The sequence below is a fragment of the Emydura macquarii genome, unplaced genomic scaffold, assembly GCF_026122565.2.
Source record: "Emydura macquarii macquarii isolate MOO-44397 ecotype Brisbane River unplaced genomic scaffold, CSIRO-AGI_Emac_v2 contig_1043, whole genome shotgun sequence".
Classification (NCBI taxonomy): Eukaryota; Metazoa; Chordata; order Testudines; family Chelidae; genus Emydura; species Emydura macquarii.
In genome coordinates, this window is record NW_027131180.1 from 3,526,739 (window position 1) to 3,550,097 (window position 23,359).

The 23,359-nt window shown below is 37.4% G+C and overlaps 1 protein-coding gene across 2 annotated transcripts in view; it reads left to right on the forward strand.

Moving 5' to 3' along the window:
* Nucleotides 1-17,999, forward strand: part of PDK3 (pyruvate dehydrogenase kinase 3) — an 82,579-nt gene extending 64,580 nt beyond the window's left edge. For both annotated transcript variants that reach the window (XM_067545055.1, XM_067545054.1), the window contains exons 10-11: nucleotides 7,591-7,704; nucleotides 9,738-17,999. In XM_067545055.1, coding sequence (XP_067401156.1) covers nucleotides 7,591-7,704; nucleotides 9,738-9,881 — 258 coding nt within the window. In that variant the 3' untranslated portion in view covers nucleotides 9,882-17,999. The remainder of the gene's footprint in view (nucleotides 1-7,590; nucleotides 7,705-9,737) is intronic.
* The last annotated feature ends 5,360 nt before the right edge of the window (nucleotides 18,000-23,359 follow it).

Here is a 23,359-nt window from a genome sequence, read left to right on the forward strand (position 1 = left end):
GTAGCCAATTAGCAGAACCACTTTTTTCAGTATTGTAGCACTTACAGAGCACTGCAGATAAATAGGAAATGAGTTTATATCCAATTTTTTAAAATTACTTATACATGTTTAAGTCTGTCGCCTGTTTACAATCTTTTTAATTTTTTGTTAATGTGTGCTGTCACCAGATAATTCATTTTAGTTTTTGCTATTTAGTATTGGCATCTGGCATTCTATTCCTTTTCAGTAGTATCTTTTGTGCCATATTTACAAAAATGTTCAGCATCCAGTAACTCCCATTAAGAACGGTGGGAACTGCTGGATGCTGAACACTTTCCAGATTTGGCCCTTCTGCTATGTATGATTCCCTTTTACAGGATTTATACATTTAATTGGATCATTGCGAAAGTGTACCACTTGACTGGCATTATTTAATTAGAAGACTGGTTAGTGACCTACAGTGCAGTTGCCTCCAATCATAGACTCCGCTCTTCTCATCTTGTTTGTTCTGTACAGTTTCTGATGCAGCTTTTATCATTGAGTATGTCAAGTAAAAACTGGTATCTTGGGCACTTTCCTCTTCTTGTTTTAAATACTCTCCTACCCAACTTGTTTATGTGTAATATCTGGTGGTGGTGGCGAATACCATGAGTTTGCTGTGTCTTTTGTAAGCAATACACGGTGTCTGACCCAAAGAGCTTACAGTTTAGTTCATACACTTAAGGTGTTTGGCATGCAACAATCTCAGTGGTACAGAGAAAATTACTGTTTTCCTGCAGGTTATCTGAGTGGAAAGCCTCGAGCTCCATCTCAACCATCTGTTTCTCTTTTTGGGTATCTCATTATTTGCTTCAGTCTCAGCTGCCTCTTCTGTGCAAATAAAACCCAATGCTACATCTCTGTTGACTAGCACTCCCATCTTTCTAACCACTGCTGCTTTTGACTCCTAGATTTGCAACATAACTTCTTAACACCAAATGCTTCAAAAACAGAAGTGTAAAAAATTCTCTTGGATAGAGTCAGCAAGATGGAATTGTCTCTTTAATTCAGACATAAAGTTTGTTTCCAGTGTCAGGAATTATTTAGTCCTTGACTCCAGTCTCTTTTCTTACTGCACCACCTTTGTCTAGAAATCTGATTTTTACCACCTTCAGAAAACTGCAAGAACTCATCCATACCAGGAACCTGATAAACTCATTCATTCCTTAATCACATTTTGTCTTCACTATTTTAATTTCTCCTTTTTATGGTTTTCCTAAACTCCTGCTCTTTTAAACTTTGTAAAATCTAGACTATTATGAGCAAGTTATTTCATGTCTCATTTTCAGTGGTTTCCTTTCCACCTGTGAATGCAGCTCAAAACTGCTTTCCTGTCTTTCCTAACTGTATACAATCATTCCATTTAATATATGACCTCTCAACCGTAAGCCATACCTTCTGATTTTGGGCCCAATCCTGCAACCACTGGCACAAGTGCTTATTTTGTCATCCAGTTTTGTCATCTTCTATTTCCCCTGAGGTTCTCCAAAGTTCCAGGGGTGTAGAAGGTGTTACTATTACACTTGTGCTGCCAATCTGTGTTGGAACTCCTTTCTTCTGTGTCACTTTCTCTCTAGGAATTCCTCTATAAAATCTGTCTGCCTGTAATTGATACTATATTCCACTTTCATTTTTTTCTCATACCTATTTTTTTTTCCATGAATGGTTTCTTCTATTTGTCTCCTAATCTGCAAGATAGTTAACTGAAGTACAAATGCTGTAGAATATGAGTATTCTTCTACTATACTCCACTCCATCTTCAGGTTTCATTTCCCTCTTCTGCCTATGTGAGTCATTGTATTCAGTCCTTAAAGCATTCTGTCTCCTCAGTCTTCCAAAAAGGAAAGAAAAGTGATCCTGGTAATTATTGCCCTGTAAGTCTGACTTCTACCCTGTAGGATAGTGGACCAAATATTGAGAGAGAGAAGTTGCTAAGCTCTATCACTGCATGGCCTATGCATGTTCAGAAGGAAATATTAAAAGTAATGAGAATCTATAGCACAGATATCTAAGTAGAATGGAAAGAATTTCCAAAGCGAGGCTCACCATTGTGTTTCAATTAAGGCAGGAGTCCAGAGATATAAGATCTACTGCTGATTCCATAGTTGAGGGAGATGATATGGTGATATGACTATTTAGTTTTTATTGCCACAAAATCAGATTGTTCAGAAAAATCTAGGAAAGAATTTCCTGTTTAAATTGAATCATTCAGCTCATCTATACTGTAGGAAGATGTTTTTCCATCACTTAATATCAGAGACCATAAAATTTAAATCCTAAAGACCCATCACTTCTGCATATGAAGGAGGGTCTATACTTCAAATGATTGTATGATACTCTTGTTTTAGGTTTATATAGCATACAGCAGAACTTGTCATCTGATGTCAAATGATGACTTTTATTTTTCTGTTTTAACTTTCTCTCCCATTTTTAACTGAGCCCATATACATTACATTGATTTTGGTGTTTGTTCATTGGTGAATATTCTTTCTCTTTCACTAATGTTTACAAAATTAAGTCAGTGGAGAAACCTTGTTACCATGACAGCCAGAGCTGACAGGAGACACAAGCAGACTAAGCAATTGCTTAGGGCCCCAAGCAGCTCAAAGGGGCCCCTTATTAATTATTAGTATGTGTTGAGTGTGGGGGGAGGGAGCGGTAAAAATATTTCTATTTAGGGCCCTTAATGGGCTGGCACTGCCAGCATTCTGATGCTGACAAGATCTTGGATTCAACCATCCTATGTGTTTATAATGGGCAAACAACAAATTAATCCATTGACACAAATTGTATGTTTAATGACAATTAAATCTTTAAGGGAATGGTTTAAGTCACGTATTTAAAATCTGCCTCATATATACAAGATAATATTTTCTTTATAGTGGGGGAAATGTGTGTTAAATTAGATCTAATAGATCAGGGGTTCTCAACCGGTGGTACGCGTACCACCGGTGGTACGCGGAAGACGGCTCGGTGGTACGCGAGGCAAACCTCGCCGCCGAATCCCCCCCCTCACTGTCGCTGATAAACCCTGCCGCCGCCGAATCCCCCCCCTTGCCGCTGCCGAATCCCCCCCCCTTGCCGCCGCCAATAAACCCTGCCGCCACCGAAACCCCCCTTGCCGCCGCCGAGAAAGCTCGCTGTTGAGAAACTGCGCTGCCGCCGCCCACTCCCCCCTTGCCACCGAAAGTCCCATACTCTCTGCTGCCGAAAACTGTGAAACGGCGGCAGGGCTTCGGCGGAGGGCATCGATCCCTCCACGCAACCCCGCCATTTTACCGTGTCCTACTTGGGCCAGGTACAGTCAGGTGAAGCGGTACTTGACCTGACTGTACCTGACCTGAGTGGTACTCTGTAAAAAAAAAAAAAAAAAAAAAAAAAAAAAAAGGTTGAGAACCGCTGTAATAGATAATGCTAACAGAGCATATTTAATACAGTGGGATATATTTCCCTTGTATATGGTGCACTGTCTAATGTATGATGAAAGATTGGTGTTAGAAAGTTTTGTTTTCTCAAAGACCAGCGTTGCGCCCACATGCCTGTATTCTGTGCCCTAGAACAGGGACAGCCCTGACACAACAATTGATGTGTGTTAGTTGGCTTACTTTTACATGAGAGAACAGGGTCACGTTAAGACTAGATCCCTGGAATCTGGACCTTGTGGCCTTCAGGATGTTCACCAAAACAGTCCATGAAAAACAGGAAATCTGCTTTCGGAAGGGTCAGTTGGAGAGCATGGGGAAGGGGACAAGGTAGGATTAAGGAATTAATTGGTGTGGGATGGCACACAGACAAAAGAAAGGGACAGGAAACAAGAAAGACTGGAGATAATGGAATTCCATGAGGGAGTCTGGGAACAGGCAATTTTGGGTGTGCCCAAAATTTGGTGGCAATGGGCTCTGTTTAGTCTTGATCCACTCCTGAGGGTGAATCATGTCAACCCTGTTAGCTCCCCAAATTCACATGCTTTTTAATTTAAATAAAATAGTTAAATAACTAGTGTCCTATGTCCAGCAAAGATTTGAGTGTTTTTAAAAACATTTCTTTGGAAATTGATTATTTTGCTGTCCTAGAAAGAATTCCCCCGTTTTAATGATTCACAAGAAATAAATGTGCTTTTAAAATTAGATATCTTCAAGTGATGTGTTTCTGTATGTCCTGTGTTAATGGGAATTTTTGAGAAGTGAGTTTATGGCATGCTGTTTTTTAATTTAAAAGAAAGAGCAAGTAAACAAACAACTATTTTCACAGTGGAAGCACAGACACTAATCACTGTATAACAAGCAGCATGATAAATGTTTCCAGGAATTATCTTCACCATTTCTCTCCTCCATTTCCTTCCAACTTACAGCATTGCTCGACTTTTAAGTTGAGGCTATAATAGTTAACCAATTCAGGTCTGCATTTAGCTTCTGTAAAAATCAGGCAGCTTCCCTGGAAAAGGGTGTGTAGTATGGCTATGTCTGTAAAGACAGAAATGATAAAGCTGTATAGCTTGAGAGTATGTCATAGGAGCTGTTACAAAGGTTTTATTAATATGAGTTTGGAATAGCTGTATTGCTCATGAGTGGTGAAGCTAGGCATTAATTGTGTAGGTCATCCTGAACTCATGCTGATAAAACCTTTATAACATAGCATCCCATTGTGTATTTTAAGATCTGGGCCTGATCCTCAGCTGGTATAAATCCAGTGTTGCACTGTTGACTTCAGTGGACCTGTGCCAGTTTACACCAGCTAAGGATCTGACCCCAAGTATCTTGCAGTCTACCAAGGCTTAGAAACATTGTATTGGAATGGGGGTTTCCTAGCTTTCCAAAAATACAAAACTCCCAGGTCTTGCCCTAAAGAATCACAAGATACACCTGCCACAAAATGCACTCATCCACTCTGTGTACACATTTTTACTTATAACAGAGTATACACACTAATAATTTTAATGTATGTAAATATATATCGTGTGTTTGTGTTCATTGCATGTATTACTCTATTTCCTTGAAGACCTTACATGCTATTTATTTTCTTTTGTGGAAGGCAAATTTTGGGTCTGCACTGATTGAAAGTTTCATCTTTTAAGGTTCTGCCCATAGCAATAAGTACATTACTTTTATAATTAGGGTCTTAAACAAAGGAACAAAGAGAAGAAGAGAAGACAGAACAAAATTATAATAATGCAGTTTGTATGCAGTATGATGCTTGTGCCATTGCTGATTTTCTGAAAGATCAGGGCTGAGATTCTTTGGCAGAGCTATGTGAGGAAGTTAGCACAACAACTCACGTACATACTGCCAGGCTCAAGTCAAGGGTATTAACACTAACCTCATTCGTAACTTTTTTCTAAAGACTTTTAAGATGACACATTGTGACAGCCTTATTATGCAATGAGTTACTGAGTATTGGTGGTACTAGAATTCCCCAACAGGGTTTCTTCTGTTTATCATTACTGCCCTCCAAACAGCAGGTGGGCTTGCTATGAAGCCACAGAGGTGAATGATCCCTCTAGTCAGTTAGTTAGTTATCCAAGAAGCTGGAGCAGCCATTTGCTTGTTCATGTTTGTAAATGTGATTCTTCACAAGGACTAGATTATATAGGGACTGAATGTTCAGTGAGCATTTTGGTCCTTTTCCTGTGTGTCTGGATCACCTCTTGTTGTTTTGCTGCAGGTCAGAATTTTTGGCAGATTTCTGTTCTTTGCTTTGTAGCAGCATAGCTTTCAAGGACTTCGTTTATTGCAAAGTATCTTTCTTGCTGTGGATAGTCATTGCCAACATAGGCGGATTCAAACAAATAACTAAGTAGGTGATTCTCTGCTTCATTCGGGTACATGTCGTGAGGGATTGAAATAAGGCATTCTTAGTTCCTGCCTTCTTGAAGCATAAAAACCTGCTCAGACTCCCTTGGTTGTGTATCCACACTGTGCTCTTCTTTTATGTTCCCTCCACCAATACCTTTACCATCCCTTGCAGAAATGTTATTTACAGTGTGCCCTATGCTTTTGGCCATTTCCTCAGGGCCTGAGAGGAGCAGAGGTCTTCCTTCTCTGAGATCTCCATCAGACTGGGCTCAGCTAGCTCTTCTGTTTTTCTCCCTCTCGCTGGTTTCCTGTGCCCTTCTTATTAGTTTTGAGCTGATGGGATAATTGGCTCTTCAGTTCACCCAACCTCTCCTCCCCCCCCCCCCATCGGCTAATTGAAGTTAAAACAACGAGAGTCCTGTAGCACTTTAAAGACTAACAAATATAATTTCTGCAGGCATAAGCTTTCATGGGCTGTAACCCACTTTGTCAGATGCAAGAAATAGAAATCAGATAGGGGTGTATATATATACATCCAAGGGTAAGGAACAACAATTGGGAGGTAGGTGTTAGCAAAGTCCATTTAGGTAGAGTAGATGAGGCCTATTCACAACCATTGATTAAAAGGTGAGAATGTGTGAACAGTGACAATTACTTCTTGTAATGAGATAACCATTCCAAGTCTCTATTCAGACCCAGTTTGATTGTGTCAAGTTTGCATATTAGTTCCAGCTCTGCAGTTTCTCGCTGATTGAAATTAATGATCTAATCAGCCTTTTCTGAGAGAACTGAGTGATGTCAGGGTGATCAGAATGCAAGGAGTTACCAGGTGAGCTTGCATTCTTATAGAGGGGCTGAAAGCTAGGATCTGCAGGTAAAAACTTATTCCACTATCTTTAGTTTAAGAGAAGACTGTCAGTCATGAGAGGGGCAGGGCTCATATGACTTGTTTCCTATGTAATTGGGGATACAGGTAATCATTTCAATTGTAATCAATGTAATCATTTCAAGCCTATGAATGAGGAGTCTGTGCCTTGGCAAATAGTATGGCTTATATTGAGACCTTAATGTTCAACAGAAGGGCTATTGTGCTGCAGCATAATTTTTTTTGAGGGATGGGTAACCATAGTAAGGACTATCTACGTATTACTATGTTGTGTATTATTAATAAAGTTGCAGTCATTACTTTCCCTACAGCTCTTTTCTATCCTCCATTGTGGCATGTTGCAGCATGCCATCAGCAATCAGTGGACTCTATATTGCTAGATCAGCTAAATTATGTAGGGCTGTTTCTTGCTTTTTCCACATTCTAATCCAAGATAATAAACTACTGTCAGATACTCAGTGCTACCAAGCAATGAATGGAATATTGCAGCACTAGCTACCTCATGAGAAAGCCATCCAGAGCATCATTCTCTTTTGGTTCCTGGGGACTGCCTATTCTATGTGCTGCTAAATTAACTGTTTTTTTGGGAAAGTAACAACTAGCACAAGGTAGTCTACTAAAGCCTCTAATCAGATTTGGTTCTTATTTTTGTATGTTGCCAAAATGTACTACTGCTGTTGGTGATTTTTCTCTTTTATATTTAAGTGAGTAAAGTTTATAGAGGCAAAAAGAAGGCTGCAATATGTTATGTAGGCTGAGGAAAAAAAGAAAGTCTGAAGGGCAAATTGATGTAAATAGGGTAACTAGTTTTCTTTTAACCTTGTTTTGATAATTATAGCTCATACAGTGTATTGATTTTTAAACATCCTCAACACAATTTTTTTTGTTTTGTAGGCTGGATTTGGGTATGGTTTGCCAATCTCTCGTCTTTATGCTAGATACTTTCAAGGTGATCTCAAACTTTACTCGATGGAAGGCGTGGGTACTGATGCTGTAATTTATTTGAAGGTAACAACATGATTCCATCATAAGATAGTAAAGCTTCCAATATAATACTTTTTTATAGTATAATAGTTAATTCTCTTGTCTGGCAGAACAATCAACTGTTCCTCATTTCACACTTACATTTGTTTCCAGTGTATGTAAAAAAAAAAATTTCATTTGTATTCTTGTACTTTATGTAAATCAGATATGCCAGATCCTAAAAACGGAAGTGATAAATGTGGTATTTTTGACCACAGGCTTTGATATTGCATTAGCTTGTTTTCGGTATTTTTTTAATCCCTTAATGTTGGGTCTTTGTTCCATATTTTGATTTTGATACATATTAAAATGATGAGATTCTAAAGAGCCTTGTGTAATGGCACTTATGACCGCAATTAAATTGAGAGAGCAGGAGTTTAGTGTACACGGTAGTATAGAATAATGATACAGGTTAAAATGTTCCTTTTTTTTTTTCTTTGGAATTTACCAAGGATTGATTCTCCATCACTGGCCATTTTAAAATCAGAATTGGATTTTTTCTAAAAGATATGCTGTAAGAATTATTTTGGGGAAGTTCTATGGCTGGTGTTATACATTAGGTCAGACAGGATATCACAGTGGTCCCTTCTGGCTTTGGAATCTATGAACTCTTGAGAGAAACATTGGGGACTGCTTTGGTCAGCTTTTGGCTCCTCAGGGAAGGTGAAAGGACTGTGTTGCTACTGCTGTGCTCACACATCCCAAAGTGAAAGACTTACTCAGAATCTCAAATTTGAAACCTTTGTTGCATGTTGATTTATTTATTGAGATTTTTCAAATATATCTATAGGTGCCCATCCAGTGTTCTGGACACTATTCCAGAAACTGGAAATTGCGATATAAATATTAACGAAGGACTACCAATAAGATATCCACCTCAGCCTGTCCCTCCCCTCCACAGTTTTAACAAAAGAGGTAACAAAACAGAAAAACCCTGGGCTTTACAACATTTCCAGACAACAAACAATTCTGGGCTCTGGTAGACCAAAGTGGCGAGTGACTTCCAAAATAGAGAAACTCTCATGGAGAGTTTTCTCTCTTTTATATTGAGGGAGTTCCATCTCGAGTGTGTCTGCTAAGTTCAATGTTAGCAGTGTATCAAAGCAGGGAGAGAGGCGTCACTCAGGTAACCAGGTCTCAAATAAATTAGGGCATTCAAAGCCAACTGCTTGAATCCGACCTGGAAGCTTACTGGAAGCAACTGCAGGTCATTGTGCACTAGTCTGATGTGCTACCAACGTGCAGCTGCATTGAATAAGCACTTATTATGCAATTCTGCACTAGCTTCAACTTCTAAATGATTCCAAAGTGTAGCCCAACACAGTGTGCATTACTATAATCTAATCTTGAGTTGAAAAAGGTATGAATAAATGTGGCAAGGTCTTCATTGGAGAGGGAAGGTGAATGCTCTTGGGCATACTCACCAGCCCAGGAAAATGCCGTGAATAAAAAAAAACCGGCTTACCTGGGCACCCAGGATCTAACAGAAACCACAAGTTGTGCACCTGTGTTACAACTGGTAGTAACAGTCCCTCTTTGAATTCTGCCAAATCTTCCAGCTGCTTCCCCATGACCCACTGACACTGTCTGTCTTGTCTGCATTGAGTTACAGCCAGCGGATCTCATTCTAGATCCAAATCAATCATGTTAGCTCTATGGGAGTGGACCTCCAAAACCGTTTATAAAAAAAAAAAAAAAAGGCTCCCTAAAACTTTTTTCTTTTAATCACTTTCTTTTTATTCTCTTTGTAGCTACCATTCCCTGGAAGAGCATTTCAAAATGGATTTTTTTTTCATTAATTTTTTTTCCAAAATAGTCAACCCACTTAGAACTGGGTCACCATAAGTATAGTCAAAGGGGCTTCTAAAATATCATGTGTGCAGGATATGTAAAATTTAAATAGTTGAAGCTTTTGTTGAATGCAGAAGTTGATGTTCACAATATGTCTTTTATTGTGTCTGCCACTTTATTGCACGTATCTCAACAATGATCTCTTACCATTGCTTTCATTTTTATAGGCTCTTTCAAGTGAATCATTTGAAAGACTTCCAGTTTTTAATAAATCAGCATGGCGACACTACAAGACCACACCCGAAGCTGATGACTGGAGCAATCCTAGTAGTGAACCCAGAGATGCGTCTAAATACAAAGCTAATCGATAATTTACCACTTTTGTCTCTCCCGGGTGACTTCTGCATTCAGTTTAAATGCTTTAAACTGCTTTGTTCCAAAATCCTCTGAACCATAATAGATAATTACTTCCATACAAAGTCCTATTAGGGCACTGAAATAGCAAAAACAAAGTGATGTATGAGATTTAAGAAAAGCACTAAGTATTTTTGGTGTGTGTGGTGTTATAACTACTTTACCAAAATATGCTTGTCTAATTTGGTTTTATATTGACAAAAGGGATTGCACTGTGATGCACTTAAGTATACCATTATATAGTAAAAGGGTACTACTTAAAGGCCAGTTGTTATGCACAAATAAAAATCAGCAAAATCTATAGAATCCCTTTAATAGTCTTACACAGCAATATGATGTAACAGACAAATTCTAATGTCGCTGAATGTGTGCTTAGAAAATCCACTCTTTGCTGCAGTTTCATATTGCACAGTGTAATCTGTCATATAAAATTCTTTTGGGCTCTACAGATCTTATATCTAGTGACAGTAGAGATACGTAATTCTTAGAAGTCTTCTGCAGCTTTAAATTGATGCTTTCTCCATATTCTGAAATCCATTTGTCAAGTGCATCCAAAATATATATTCTTATAAGGCATTGCAGATTTCACCTCTTAATATGCACCTTAATGTTTTTCTTGATTTGCACAAAAATACCAAATGATAAATCACATTAATTATTTTAAGAAAAGATTATAAGAAGTCAGTGCTTCTCTCTATTCTTGCAAGTAATTCCCGTTGATACAGAGGTGAGAAAATAAATTTCATACGCAATGCTCATTGCCAGTCATACTTTTTTGTTTTGTTTTTGGGAAAGCATACCAAGAAGCCAGAGATCTAGTCGTATAAATGAATTTGCCTTAAGAATATTGGTCATGTGGAACCTGATTAGTCATAAAACTAAATCATTTGCAAAGTTACTTATCTATGTAGCAAAAGACAGTAGTATGGTAATTTGAATTTGTAGTATATAGAGAGTTATTTCACACTGGCTTTTGGAAAGCATTACTGGTCTAAATATTCTGAAACTGGAAGCATAGTAGAAACAATGAAGGATAATTAAAAATAGGAGATAGCTGATAAAAAGTTGATGACTTCTTCCAAGAAGAGAGAGAGTTATTAAAAAGCATACAGAATTACTTATGAATGACAAGAAGCTGTACTATACCGAGTTTCCACCAAATATTGTCTCTGATATTGTGGGTCCATAGAGTATACTATAGAGAAAAGTACTATAGAGGTTAGATGTTCTGGTAATACTCTAACTACAAACGTAAAGCTAGAATGGGTTGTAATGAATGGCTAGAATGGGTTGTACTTGAAGATGCACTCTCATCTCTCTGTGGTGTTTTGATATTTTTTGAAAGATATTGCAAGATTTTAACAAGACAAAACTTGTTTACTAAAACTCAGTAAAATATCCCTTTGTCCTCCTGAATATTTATTTTGTAAGAATTCGTCTGTTAGATAAATAAGAAAAAGGTGAGAACTTCCTAGATATTTTTTTAAAAAATTTAGTTTGACTTAGAGTAATGGTGTTACTTTGCACTTATAAAGCACACTTCATCCGAGGATCTCAAAGCACCTTGTAAGCAATTCAGTCTCACAGCATCCCATTTTTTTATGCATAAACTTAGAAAAGCTAAAGTACTGATCCTGCGGACACTTCCATATACTTATATGGAAGTTAACCACATATAAAATTGTGTGCAGCTTTGGAGGCTTACGTTACTTGCTTAACAATAATACCCATGGTTGCAGACACTGCTGCAGAGAGAAGAAGCTGCCGTTCATGTGGTACAACCAAGTGATCCATTTGCCACTGTGGAAAAATCAATGTAGTCACTGAAGAGTACTTTAAATGGCTAAAGCCTTAATTTTAAAGGACACAGTCAACCAGAAATTTAGTCAGTTTGGGGGGGGGGATATCTGCCTCTGCCAGCTTTTGAACCTTTACAATCTCCTTTTTTTTTCAAGTTGTAACCTTGTTGCTGTTTGAAAGATTCCCATAAAGAGATGGGGGAAACTGATCACACAGGAAGACCATGAAACTGGTTATACACAAAGTGTCAAAATGTAAAATTTGCTTGAAAATGTAATTGACTACAAACTTCAAAGAACAGGATAAATGTATGAAGTGTGTTTTAAAAAAAGGTTTGGTAGTTATTAGGAAAAAGTCACATTATGACCCATTGAGTGATGTTTAGGTCTAGGTTGCTTCTGTTTGGGGAAATCTTGATTGACTGATTGTTTATAAATGCTCCTTACTGTTCTGGGGAAGAGGAGTTGGTGTCATATGCATTCTGTTCACATCCTATTCTAGTACCTGAAAATTCATGTCCTCTGGAATGGCTGCAATTGGCAATTTATTTTTTTGATCCTGAGCATGTCCTGACAGTTCAGAGAAGGAAGATGAGAACAAATTCTGCTCTCTTCTCTTTCCACTAGGCACTTCTCCTTCCTCCTGTTTTCGTGTCATCCTCTGGTCACTCTTGCTGAGTGCAGACAGACTCCACTCCCAGTTATTGGTCTCCCTCTTCCTTTCTGCCTTACATAAGGTTACCAACCTACCTACCTGCACAGAGCTCACTTCTGACCCAAATTTGACTGCCCCAACTCATGTCATCTCTTGCGGCACGATGTTGGCCTGAGGGATAGAGAGGAATTGTCAGCAGGAGGAAATTGGGTAGGGAGGATTGTTTCCCAAGAAGACAAAATTGATTTATGCTCTGAAAAATGAAGATTGATGGTTGTTGCAGTGTTTATCCTAGTTAGGGTAACTATAGATTCTGCTCTTATTCATAGGTGTTTAATCTAGTTTTGAATCATATGAAGCTATTTGCCTCAGTGTCCTGTGGCATTGAATTCAAAAGTTAAATTTTATGCAGTGTAAAAACGTATTTCCTTTTTATCCATTTCAGATTTAAAGCTCTCTAACTTTATAATATTCCCTTGTCTTGAGTTACAGACTGCAGTAGATTATAATACATCTTCAGCCCTTTGTCATTAACAAAGACTGAGCTATACATACTGTCTCCTAGATTCTTCTTGAGAATTTACAACTGACTGTCATACCTTGGTGGGATTGTAGTGGTTTAACTTTTCTTTCTTTCTAGTGTGAATCTTCTGACATGTCTATCTTGAATTTAATCTGTTAATTTGTAGCTCAAATAGGTAAAGTTGTTAGATATTTATTGAAGTTTCTTTTTTTAAAAGTCAGAAACCTTGTGCTTCTTGATTTTTCTATATTTCACAAGCTAAGGGGTCTCTCAGGGTCAGTACTTGGAGATGAAACTTTCAAGAAATACCTAAATGCTCAGGTCAGTATTGTCTGGAAATGCAGTAGTTGGCACTCAGTACTTGACCTGTTGACCCAGCATAATACCAAGGGAATCTTATGCTGCTGCAGTTTGTGCTATCTTTTGGATAATATTTACAATGTGTAGGTCCTGTCCTCCTATAGAAGTTCCCTTAGCACTTTTAGTTCTTTTAGCACTTCTGGAGTATGGATGTCCTCTCATGGATCCAGTAACTGATTAAAAGATAAACAAAGGATAGGAATAAATGGTCAGTTTTCACAATGAAGAGAGGTAAATAGTGGGGCACCCCAAGGATGTGTACTGGGACCAATGCTGCTCAACATACTCAAATGACCTGGAAAAAAGGGTGAGATGGCAAATTTTGCAGATGACACAAAATTACTCAAGATAGTTAAGTCCAAAGCTGACTGCGAAGAGCTAGAAAGGGGTCTCACAAACCTGGTTGACTGGGCAACAAAATGGCAGATTGAAATTCAGTGTTGATAAATGCAAAGAAATACACATTGGAGAACATGATCCCAACTATTCATAGGAAATGATGGAATCTAAATTAGCTGTTAACATTCAAGAAAGAGATTGTGGGGTTATCGTGGATCATTCTCTGAGAACATCTGATCAATGTGCAGCTGTAGTCAAAAAACCTAGCAATGTTAGCAACCATTAGGAAAGGATAGATAATAAGACAATATATCCATGGTACGCCCACACCTTGAATACTGTATGCAGTTCTGGGTTACCCCGTCTCAAAAAAGATACATTAGAATTGAAAAAAGTAGAGAGGCAATAAAAATGATTAAAGGTATAGAACAGATTCCATATGAGGAGAAATTTAAGAGATTGGGACTATTCAGTTTAGAAAAGAGATGAGAGAGGAAGGGATATGATAGAGAGTCTATAAAATCATGACTGATATGGAGACAGTGAATAAGGAAGCGTTATTTATTCCTTCACAAAACACAAGAACTGGGTGTCAACCAATGAAATTAATAGTCAGCAGGTTTAAAACAAACATAGGGAAATACTTCTTCACACAAAACACAGTCAACCAGTGGCATTCCTTGCCAGGGGAATTTGTGATGGCCAAAAGTATAACTGGGTTCAAAAAAGAATTGGATAAGTTCATGGAGGATAGGTCCATCAATGCCTCTTAGCCAAGATGATCAGGGACACAGACCTATGTGCTGATATTCCTAAACCTCTGACTGCCAGAAACTGAGACTAAATGATGGGGATGGATCACTCGATAAATTGCCCTGTTCTATTCATTCCCTCTGAAGAACCTGGCACCAGCAACTGTCAAAAGACAGTATACTGTGCTAGACGGACCATTGGTCTGATCCAATATGGCTATTCTTATGATGTAAATCCTGGTATTCTTGCCAAATTTTATCTCCAGTTATAAATTCTGCCTATAGCTCCAGTTGTGTATATTTTTCTTTTATGGCCTTAAGTGTTGTGTAGAGTTCATGTTCACTGTGAAACAGTTGTTGCTTTCCAACCTAGAAGTGACTGCTTTTCAGTGGTGTGTGGTGTGATCTCTGTATTTTCTGTCTCACCAGCCAGATGAAGCATTTGGGGGAAATCATGGCCAACTTGAAGTCAGTGGCAAAACTCCAATTGATTTCACCTTTAATGTTTTTATAAAGTGCATTTAGAGGCTTACATCTAAGGTGCTATAAAGTGCAAAGTGAGCTTGACTGATCTAAATAATTTTGTATTAAAAAAACTCTATTTCAGGGTCATGTGTATTTATCTCTTGACAATTATCCATGCCAAGTTGACTGTTAGACATTTAATTAGTATGCTTGTTTCCTTGGTTGTAGCAGAGATGCTGTCATTTTGTAATAGCTCGTCATCTGCTCTTTCTGGATATTCATGTACTTATGAATGAAAATATTCTAACATGTTTTAGTGATAAAAGAATATTTGAGGGCAGTTTGTAGTGGATGAGGATGATTTATTTTACTGTTTAATAGAAAGAGGAGTCTTTACCAAAAGATTATTAAATAAACACAATTTTTAAGGCTCTACACGTAGCAACTTCAGGGCTCAATCCTGCAAACACAGACATGAGTACTCATGAGAGTAATCCTATTCAAGTCAATTTGTTCACAGGCTCAGGACCTAAACTATCAATGGTCCTTAAAATAATCTTTATCTGTGGTGTTCTGTAAAATATTTTTTCTGTTGACTTAATTTTTATGATCTTTTATTTCATTTGTTTTAATTTCATTACTAAAACTCTCCAAGTATTTCACAGATTGGCATAATTAAACTTGCTCCTTTCTTCAACAGTTCAAAACACTCTAGGTCAGCGGTTCTCAACTGGTGGTACGTGTACCACCGGTGGTACTTCGAAGAAGGCTGGATGGTACGCGAGCCATACCGCGCCGTTGAATCGGCCGCCGAAAAGGGGCAAACGGTGGCAGGGTTTTGGCGGAGGGCATTGTTCCCCCCATGTAACCCTGCCGCCGCCAAAAGTCCCCCCCCCCCCTTTTTTTTCCCCGAGTGGTTCTCGGGGGGGGAAAAAAGGTTGAGAACCGCTGCTCTAGGTAATATTGGTAGGACTCTATAGATTTTACATGTTGCTTTGATGTTTGCCATCTTGTATTGTAGCATGCTATTTTATTTCTTCTATTTCATTTGAAAATTTCCTTTGAATTGAATACTCCTGAAAGGTGCCAGTTTGACAGTTCTGGAAATCAAAGTCCTCCATCTACAAACTGTGTTAGAGCCTGGACAATGGCAGGCAGTTTCCCCACTCTGCTCTGCCAGTGTGCTTCAACCTTGTTCAGCAGGGACTGCCTTTAGGTGTGAGATCCCAGGCCCATGCCTTCCTTGCTCTCTCTGCTGAAACTGCTAATACAATGTAAAATTGTTGTCAGATGTTTTGAAGTGTGGATAAAAGTATTTATAATGGTAACTCTTTTGGGTCACTGCTTACCTAGGGTGCATAAGAACTGGCATTCTCGAGAGCAAAGGCACTTTACCATGTTAATTCCTTGAGAGGGCATGGTTTATAATGCTGGCAAATAACTGTTTTGAATAAGTTTGGCTATTTAGGTGTGTGGAGAGGGGGAGTCAAATTTTTCAAGAGATTCCATGCAGATGTTTTTAAATTTTTATTTAGGTTTCCTGTATTTTGTGTTGGAATTGTTTTTAGTCTAGTAACCATGTCCTTCAATTTGTTATACTGTATACTCTCAAGCTTCTTTCCCTTTTCCTTTTCATTTCTGTCAAATTAAACAAAAAAAAGATTACCTTGTGAGATCTTTAAGGGAACTAACTACCTTTGTAGATTTATATTAATCAGAGGGACTTATTTGGGTCCATATTCAGCAGTATACTTAAGTACTTGCTTAAATTTCTCTGACTTCATTAAACTTAAGCAGGTGGTTAAGTGAACTGCTGAATTGGGGCAGTAGGCAGATTTTAGTAAGGAAAGTGTAAACATGCGATTAGTTTCTTCAAATTTGATGTGGACTTTACTTTCCATGTCAGAAATACTTCCATATAGAGCCCAGGGTGACTTTGTGTCACAAAATCAGTACTTAAATAGTTGAGTTTTTGTTAGTCTGTTGTCTTTATTACCAGCCATTTTTCCTAAGATATCTTGGACACACAGGTTTGGGAATTCCAAAGGGTCCCCCTTCCCCAAAGGTTTATTTAGTAATGCCATATCTTAATTTCTGATTATTTTATGTTCAATTATATCTCTGATATGCACATAATCGATGCAACTACTTCCTTAAAAGAACTACTCTAGTACTTTGACTTGTCGATAGGTTTCATTCAGTTTTATTTGTTTTGTAGTTACAAAGTAATCTCAATTTTCCAGATTGATTTTTAAGGTTGAAAGTTTTAATCTGTTTAATAAATATAGATGTGTGTATATGTTGCATTCCTATCAAATATGATCTAGGTGCTTGCTTTCTAGGGAACTTCTGAACACAACTCCATGGAGTCTCAGAACCTTGTAAGAGACAACTTACTCTGACCCCAAGGTCTTTTCATTTACAATTTAAAGAAAATTTAAATTACATTTCTTTTTTAGTTACCTTTTCTTTTGTTGGTTCTTGTGACACTGAGTAATGACTACTTATTTTAAGAAAGCTAGAGCCTCATCCTAGCAAGTTCTACATTACACAGTTATTTCATGAGGGCACCATGCAAAGAACCTACAACATTGCTGTCTCTACCTTTTGTAAAAAAATTTAATAAACAAAATTAAATAAAATACTTGGTTTGATAAGGATTTTGAAATGTAAGTAGGAAGAGTTGTGGTACAAAGTCAAAAATGGCTGCTTACTAAACAGTCTTAACAGCTCAGAATCGTGTGGGAGTTTTTGGTGTTTTTGTAGAATTTAATAGATGTTTTACTGACGACTGCACAAACCACATTGTGTCCAGCTTTTTGAAAAAGTTTGTCACACATTCATCTGATACCTTTGTAAACCTGTTTTCCCAGGCAGTCCTACAATAAAACTTGCTTTCCTTTTTCATTTATAATCTAAACTCCACAGGTTATAACAGTGACTTTTATCACAACTCATTTTCATTTTGTCTGTATGTGGTGGACTTGTTTTTCCTGAATCAAATGTATTTGCTCTTCCCCCATCATATTAATAGGAGAGTTAGAGTCCCAGGTCCCTTGACTAGGAATTGGGATTTTCCAAATTACTGCCTAGACTGTGATTGTACTAACAGGCGCTCCCAACACTCCCTATCCTGCGCTCAGTATCAGTGGATTAAACTGCAGTGATTGTTTCAGTTTAAAGGGTCCTGTGGTAAATTTAAATAAATTAAGTTGCCATCTGCCAGTCAGTTGGTCAGTGTGACCATTTGTAAATATGAAGTGGTTTTTTTGGTTTTTTCTTAAATATCCTGAGACCACACCACAGCTGATGTTGGGCTCCAGAAAAAGCTGTCCTATTAGAGGGACACTCATATAGAAAAAGCATTAGCAAGGTTTATACTGAAGAACACAGAAAGAAGAATTATGGTGCTTCAGTAGCTGTGCATGTGATATGTGCTCTGTAAACCTGATGTTCAGCATTTTTTGTGTGCAAGGATTGCTGTTGGTTGTTTGACTTTCATCTCATTATCCCTTTGTTACATGGCAACTCAAGTATTTGTTTCCCCATCTAGTGGATTACCATTGGCTGGGATTTTAAAAATTAGCTTGTGATTTTGGCTGGAGACAACTTGAAAGAGTCTGTAAGTTGGTGGAAGGTTTCACCAGCAAGGAAATAGAAATAAATCGCCAAACTTTTTAAGGCCCTTTCCATACAATCTTCACATAACAAAAAAACCCAAATCAGCTGACAAACACTGGGCAAATAATCTCCAGAGGCTTTGCTCTTCCCTTTATTTCCCCTTTGCTCCAGCTTTGTCTTCCTATTATATTCCACCCTGAACAGCCATGTGGTCAGCTGGACCTGTTAACACTCTTAAAGACTGCAGAGTGCTTACCTTGTTACTGGCCTGATTTCCGGGAAGAGCCACATGCCAACTCTGTGAAAATCAGGCTTCTTGTAAGGTGGTTCAAATCACTAGTCACTTGAAAAGCCTGATCATTTTTATTTGATATTTATTACCCAGAAGCCCAGTGAGGATGAAGGCCCCAGGGTTGGGCGCTGTACAAATGCATATGAAGACACTTGTCCCTAAAATGCTTGAAATCTAAGTGATTGTGGGCATATATGATCAAAGCATACCCTTTATTGTGACATGGGAATTCGTAATTGCGAACTCAAGTGACTAATTCCTTGCTGTACAATTTCATTTTTCTGATATGTCTTTCTGCTAGAAAGTCTGGAAACTTGTTGGCAGACAGGACATAGTCCTTTGATCAGGGAAAGATTGATATCACCATTCATATAAGCAAAAGATAAGTGAATCCTAGTGAAGCAAAAAGGAGACGGATACCATTCTAATACCTCTTTCTACTATCTTTACTCCTGTACAACACAGTCTGATTCAAGCTGCATAAAATATCTGAGATCTGAATTCACTGACCTGATGTGCCAGTTGCTGACTGAAGGAAGGCAAAAGGCAACTGGTGAATATTGCTGTTTCTTAAAAATATGGCTTTCCTGTGGTGTTCTTATGGGTCCCCTGAGCATGTTGACAGATCAACTGTCATTCTGCATTTGAGAAGAATCCATACAGCCACACCTGACACTTGGAGATACTAGATTTTGCTCAAGGATGGGTTTTTTTCCAAGCAAAAATTAAGCCATTAAAGCTTCAAAAGCAGCGTTGGGGATTTGGTAATATAAAATGACATTTTGAGGTAGGGCAGTAGAACTTATCTGTCTAGGTGTTGTGTGCATCACCATGGTATCAGAGCATCTTCAAGGCTTTTGCAATTCAAGGCTCTACAAAATTGCAGATCCCACAGCCATTTTAAAGATGATCGCACTATGTTTCAATATTAGTCAATATTAGTATTCTCTTAGTTGAATGCGTACAGTGCCAGCAGTCAGTATGGGCTACTTCTCATGTATTTCATTGGGATATAGTGTTTTCTTGCCAGTTAAGTCCCTGCTTTTGAGCTATCCAGAAGCCTTGTGTTTGCCTTGTGAAGTCTTGGGTTTCATGGCCTAGAAACTGTGGAAGTTTTGCTGAAATTCTGCAGTTGAAAAATGCAATATCTGACTCTTTTTTGTTGTCTAAATCGAGCCTGTAGATACTTAGATCTCTAATTTATCCTCTTCTCTGGTAAGTGTGTTGGAAACTCATAATGATGAAGAGTGATATGAATCTGCAAACTTGTTCTATTACATTTGTATCTTCTTTTTAAATGTTATGCATTTTTTTAAAAAAAATGCTTAATATACCAGATGAGGAATTACTGACTTTGGATTTTGATACCGTCATAGCTAAGAATTAAACAATGAATGGGAATGGATTTGCAAAACGCTTTTTTTCCTGTGCTATAAATCCTTTTCAGAGACATGCCAATCCAGTTTAATTAGATGTAGCTAGACTTTTGTCAGATACTGTAATTCAGAATAATGATCAGCTATAGAAGGTAATATTTTCTACTGGAATTTTTATTAACTAGTTCTGTTAAGTAATAATAAGGATGACAAAATCAACTGCAGGAAGGTTAATTGTTAGGAGTATATAGTGGATTATTTTTCATACCTAAATTATTTTAGTTTTGAAGATGATTTGCATGGAGAAGCATTATTTCTTGTCTTGGAAAGTTACTTACATTTTAGAAAAATAGACTTGCAAAATATTTAAAATTCCAGTGTACATTCTTTATATATTTGTCTTGTCACCAGCACATTTTTCCATAATTAAATGCTATTTTTGTTTCTGCGTTGTAATGTTTGGTTATTGTGCATGCATCGTTGTGGCTTTTGTTCTTGTAAGGATATCTTATGCTTCTAATATCAAAATGTTCTTGGAAAACATTGGATATTTGTACTGTCAAAATAACACCAGGCACTTTTCATCTTGAAATTCACAAACGTCTTTGTAAAGTTAGGTAAGTACTTTATCATTTTCCTCATTTTATAGAAGGAAAAATGGAGGCACACAGGAGCTTAAATTACATACTAATAATTCTGGGCAGATAAAGGGATAGAAACCCAGGTTCCCTGATTCCCAGTCCCCTTCTCTAACCACTCTAATAAATTACAAGAATACATAAATTGCTACGTCTGAGGTCACCTTTCTTTCTCCTGAAGAAATATTTTTACCACGTGTAAGAAATCTGCATTGTATTTCCTCACTGCTTCAGTACTTGCCCTTTGGCATCTTAGACTATTCAGTAGACATAGGAAGTGGTTAATAATGTAGCATTGAAATAGCAGAATCTGTCAGTATGTACTGTATGATGTTTGACAGTAGCTATATTTAGAATGGAGAGCTACCAGTTGCTGCAGCAGTATAATTAAGATGTGTAGCTCCAGAACACAGGATCACATTAAAAAGGCCCCATTTATTATGCTAGTAATCTCCCATTATATTATTCATACACTTTTATTTTGCAGACTTCTTTAATGCAGTTCATTCTGGTTATTCAGTATGTGGTTTCATTTCTGCCAGTGTAACCAGAAATCTTAAATGGTAAACGGTTTTAAAACGTTTTGTATCGCTGATTATTTTTTTGTCTGAAGAATTTTCTTAACAGAAAAATTAAACTTGTAAGCTATTTGAGGCAGATTTTTCTGTATTCAGTGTCTCTTGCCATTGGGGCTGTTCATTTTTGTTGGGGTTGTACTGATTTTTCAAAATGTGGTATACAATGAAATTAATTAGTAAATTAAATCTACACATTCTGATCAAAAGCATCATCTGGGCCAGTGACTCATTCCAAGCAATTCATTAGAAAACGGTTCTCTATCTGTCTCTGAGACAACCTGTTCTTGGATCATTCATTCAAACATATTTCTTTTTATGTGTCTCCTGTTCTGAGGACATTATGCACATCACTTGCTTCTACTGGCATGAAGGTTAGTAAGTCAAAAGACTTAATTTCATAGCTGCCAACACTTATTTTACTTTGCCTCTTAATCAAAGTCATTGGAAGTTTATAATTGGGGAAAAAATTAATGCAGTCAAACATTTAATCAAGTTAAATGGGCATGGCTCTTTATAATTAAACAAGTAAATTGTGTTTACAGTATGTTTTCATATAGATCCCTTATTATTGTAACTTTCAGTCCCAGCATAGATCAGGTGTTGCTACTTTTTGTATTACACTGGACTAATTCTTTCAGTGGATAGCGTCACTAGTATTTTTTGTGTTTCCTTAAAAAGTGTTTTTCATATGTATGTGAAGTGTGTGGGCACTTAAAATGCAGAAACCATTTTAGCACGCTGCACATTGTGTTGTGGTATAGACGTTTCACTGGAATTCTATATATAAAGATTTTTTTAAAAAAATTTTCTGTTTTGTTTCACCTTGATCTTATGTTCTTTTTATGTTAACAGGTCCATTGTTCTGTAGAAGCATATTTAATACTCAACTTTGGGCCATGAATAGAGTCTTTTCTATATGTAAGCTAAGACAACCCTGTCTCTATATAAGAGTGAATCATTTTGTTGCAAATAAACTATGCAACCATGTGTTCAGTTAGAGGAACCTATTTTGTTTTTGTTCATGTACCATTCTAAATGTTGGATGAGTAGTGCTTTCTGTTGAACTAAAGGTTTAGTGTTTCCAGCAGGAGACCAGTGACCTTCATTTGTCTTTAAAAGAGGCTGGCATCAACAATTCCTAACCTTTTGCAAGGTGTGCTCAAAATTTTGCAAAGAACATTAGTGTTTGAAAACTATGTATACTGCATCGTGTCTAAGCCAAAAATATTTATTCTGTATTGTAGCACTGTAGTTTAACTGGTATTGCACAAACATGATATTATTTGTGATCTGCAAATATGTTTCAATAAGAGTCTGAATCTGGTGATATATTTAAAAGCATTAGATCTTAATATTGCATTGTATATTTTATTATGCAAGTGATGTTACTTGCTGCAAGTTCTTGTTTTACAGTACACAAACTGAACGTCTTCATTTTAATAGGGCATTAAAATAACTTTGCCAGTTATAAGTTATATCTAAGCAGTTTTTGTGGCACTGAAAAATGGTCTGCTTTGAGATAAATGTTCAAATATTTATACAAAACAAATACTGAAACAAAAGATGATCCTGTCGCAATGTCCTGGAGCGCTTTTATTTCAAGTGACATACATGGAGTCACTTTGTCTGGTGGTGCAGTAATGATCGCGCTTGTTCACTGGGCTATCATTGATTAGCTGCTTTCTAATTAAAGAATAAACTTGTTTTGTTCACCTACAGTTGAGGTCATTTTATCCATGTGATGTTAATAATGAATTGATTTCTGATTTCTCTCTAATTTGGGGGGGCTCGGGTTTTGCATTAAAATTTCAGATAACTGGCCATTGGAGTGACTGGCACCAATTCTATTGATGATTGGTATAATTAAATACAAATACTGTACCTTATCCAGCAATCTTTTCACTTGTGAGTGGTCTCATTGAAACCTGTGGGGCTATTTCGTGGTGAGAGAAATTACAAAACCTTGGCCTCCTATTTGGGTGACTCATTGACCTAAAATGAGTTTGTGATTGAAAACTCATGTTAATTCTTATGCAG